Below are 3,939 nucleotides of genomic sequence, written 5' to 3'. Positions count from 1 at the left end.
TCTTTATCCATTCCTGGTGAGGCAACATTTGCTGTGTGGGAATGCCTGTGCACCTTCAGTGAATATTTTTTAATGAATAAAAATGTATCAACTTCAGTCTAAATTTCTTCCAGTGACTCAGCTGAAGAGAGAGCATCATAATTTTAAGACAAGAATTCTAAAAAAGAATATGAGATTTTTAAAAAGCTTTCTGTGTTTCTATGGGGTTTCTAATTTGTTTTCCTTTTTTTCCCTTTTAGTTGAGCATGTTAGAGGAAGATTTGTTAGCCTTGAAATCTCCTTCAAAAGAAAATATTGCAAATGTCTTAGAAACTTACCATACAGAGGTAATCTTGTTAATGTACTAACCTCAGGTTTTAATTCATGGGGAAAGGAAAATGATTAAAAAATTCGCAGTTGGTGGATGTAAATTATAGTTTGTGAATGTAAATAAATGTACTGGGGATTTATTTATTATACTTTAAAGCCGGATGGGAGGATCAGTGTTTCACAGCTGTTAGGACAGCCACCTAGTAAGGTGACTTCTTTACGGTGCGGCTGCACAGTTGTCTTCCGTTTCAGTGAACTTCGGTACATTCCGGTGGTCAGCCCTTGCAAGGGCTTTTTACAACACAGTATGACACTTCTGTAATGGATGTTCAATGTGGACACTGTTTCTAGAGTTGCTAAAGTGAAACTATGATATATATCCATTTAATAATAAAGTATATTGTAACGTTTACTTTTAATTCCTTATGTTGTCTGACTTAAATTTTCTTGTAAGAGCCAAGAATCTTTAAAAAAAACATTGCATGACTTGCAGTTAAACATGATGATTGAATACATGCTCTCTCCTAAAACTCCACTGAAATTGTAATAAAGGAATAAAAAAGGCATAAATCTGTAATGACAAATAGAACAGACAAGGAGACAATGTAGACTTGAGATGTCAGTATTCTGGAAGCTTGAAATCAGAAAGGAGGGGCAACTTACTTAGACCTAAGAATGCTGGAATCATCTCCTTCAGTGGGGGAAGCCGGTTAATTCTTGCTGTGGACTTCTCTAAAGTCACCAACCCCCTGGGAAGACTGGGGTGTGGAGTAGGATAGAAAAGAAAAAGATTTCTGGTAAGTTTTTATAAACAGCAGTTAGACGTCCAAAAGTTGTTCTGTACAACCAAGAGCAACTGTCCTCTCACAGTCTGGCAGAAGAGTAGAGGCTTACTCCTTACACCAAATCAAACAGGAAACAGGTCTAGCTGAGGGCAGGGATAGGTGAGATGCTGTATTGAAAAGAGAAGAAACATAGTATTAGGTTATTAAGTAGGAAATGTCCGATTACCTTAAGTACTAAGTTTGACAGTTGATATCTATGACATTTCACTTTGACACTTGTTTTATTTTTATTGCGAAGGAACATCCTTGTTCTTTCAAACACATGGTTTGGCTTGTGATTGTCGAAGTTTTTCTTACAGCAGTTTTTGTTAAACCATGGATAAGTCAATACTTTGTGTTGTTTTCAATTATGCGTTCCATCATGGAACCAGCAGACAGCTCAAAATATTAATGAATTTTTTGGGAAGGATGTGGCTGATGAACGCACGGTATGTCGATGGTTGGAGAAGTTCCATTCTGGTGATTTTAATCTTGAAATGAGGCATGTGGATGGCCTGAGACCAAGGTGGATAATTATGAACTGAAAACTGTAGTGGAAGTGAATCCACCTCAACCTACTGTGAATTAGCAGCAAGGTTTGACGTTACTATTCCAACAATATTGGACCATTTGAAACAAATTGGCAACATAAAGAAGCTGGATAGATGGATTCCACATGAATTAAACGAGCATTCAGAAGAGAAATTGTCTCGAAGTTGAATTTGGCACAATGGTTGGATAAAGATGAAGTGCCAAAACACAGTCCAAAACCAAATATTTATCCAAAAAAGCTAATGGTGTCTGTGTGGTGGTCCAGCATTGGTATTACCCACTACAGCTTTATGAAACCTGGTCATTTGATTACAGTGGATGTCTACTGCAACCAACTGGACAAAATCATGAAGGTGCTTGCGATTAAGCAGCTGACTTTGGTCAACAGAGACAGGCCAATCCTCTTGGGAGACCACATGTTGCAAAAAAGAACACTGCTCAAACTACAGAAGCTGGACTTGGAAACTCTCTGTCATCCACCATATTCATGGGAACTTGCACCAACTGACTGCCAATTCTTCCAGGCATTTGACCACTTCTTGCAGGGAAAAATCTTCAATTCTCAACAAGCTGTGGAAAACGCCTTTCACGATTTCATCACCACTTGCTCTCCAGGCTTCTTCGCTGTTGGTGTAGACAGGCTACCCTTGAAATGGCAAAACCTAGTTTAGGTGCATAGTTGATTAATTGTACTGCTTCTTGTTTGAGATATAATAAACTAAACTTTTGATTCGAAATCAGACATTTCATATTTAATGACCTAAATGAATGGGGAAGACCTCTAGCCCCTTTCCCTAGTTGGCTTGCAGAACTGTTGTATACTACCTCATTCCCAAAGCAATACATTGGAAGAAAAAGGAAAAAAACTCATCAATACAGACATTCATGGACTCCTTAATAACACACCCAGGAACTTGCCTGATCATCTTATAATGCATCATATAATTGACAGTCCTAGAACTGTAATTTATATTACACGCAAAGATTCCAAATTTTAGTACGTCACACAGAATAACACATTTTACTGGGCCAAAACAAAAAGGCACTGGAAGGAAGCAGACAATGCAAGGAGGAGGAGGAAAAACCCACAAAAACACCAAGCTATAATTTTTAAACTTCAGATGAGAGGAAAATATTTTATCTATGAAACAATGACAGATGTTGTAAAGAGAAGAATTCAAAGGATAACAACAGGCTGTCTTCAGAGATATTGTGGGTTCAGTTCCAGACCACCACAGTAAAGCTAGTCACATGAATATTTTGGTTTCCCAGTGCATATAAAAATGTTCACACTATCCTGTAGTCTATTGAGTGTGTGTAGTCTATTAAGTTGTAATCTCTTTGCTAGTGGAGGGTCTTGCCTCGATGTGGACGGATGTTGACTGATCAGGGTGGTGGTTGCTGAAGGTTGGGGGTGGCTGTGGTGATGGCTTAAAATAAGACTGCAATGACGTTTGCCACATCCATTGACTCTTCCTTTCACGAAAGATTTTTCTGGAACACGTGATGCTGTTTGATAGTATTTTCCCTACAGTAGAATTTCTTTCAAAATTGGAGTCAACCCTCTCAAACCCTGTTGCTGCTTTGTCAACTAAGTTAATAGAATATTCTAAATCCTTTGTCATTTCAGCAATGTTCACAGAATCTTAAACAGGAATAGGTTGCATCTCCCCAGAAACCGCTTTCTTTGCTCATCCTTAAGAAGCAATTCCTTACCTGTTCAAGCTTTATCATGAAATTGCAGCAATTCAGTCACATCTTCAGGTTCCACTTCTAGTTACCTTGCAGTTTCTACCACATCTGCACTTACTTCCTCCACTGAAGTCTTGAACCCCTCAATGTCATACATGAGGGTTGGAATCACCGTCTTCCAAACTCCTGTTAGTGTTGATAGGTAGACCGCTGTCTATGAATCACAAATGTTCTTAATGGCATCTAGCATGGCGAATCCTTTCCAGGAGATTTTCACTTTTTTTTTTTTTTTAGAAAATGGGCACGTACTTATATATTTTAAAATCTAGTTTTCTACTCTCATTGCCTAAGGATGCTTTTCTTCTACTTGTTGTAAAGGGGAGAATCCACACATTATAAATGGACACATACACACACATCTATGGATACACACGCACATTAATATATCTATGAACATACATGGACCATTTTGTTCAGAAACTTTCTTAAAAAGCACTCAGCCTGCACACACTCAGGGCACTGTGGTATCACACAGAGTCCTGCAATAGAAGCTAAATGCAGG

General features: G+C 38.3%; 1 protein-coding gene across 1 annotated transcript in view; it reads left to right on the top strand.

Annotated features, from left to right (window-relative positions):
* The window catches only part of HIBCH (3-hydroxyisobutyryl-CoA hydrolase), a 102,395-nt gene that overhangs the window by 71,400 nt on the left and 27,056 nt on the right, over positions 1–3,939 (top strand). The window contains exons 5-6 of the mRNA XM_012647920.1: positions 240–326; positions 467–627. Coding sequence (XP_012503374.1) covers positions 240–326; positions 467–627 — 248 coding nt within the window. The remainder of the gene's footprint in view (positions 1–239; positions 327–466; positions 628–3,939) is intronic.

Source organism: Propithecus coquereli, unplaced genomic scaffold (assembly GCF_000956105.1).
Source record: "Propithecus coquereli isolate 6110/MARCELLA unplaced genomic scaffold, Pcoq_1.0 Scaffold279, whole genome shotgun sequence".
NCBI lineage: Eukaryota > Metazoa > Chordata > Mammalia > Primates > Indriidae > Propithecus > Propithecus coquereli.
This window is presented reverse-complemented; position numbering and strand designations above follow the sequence as displayed.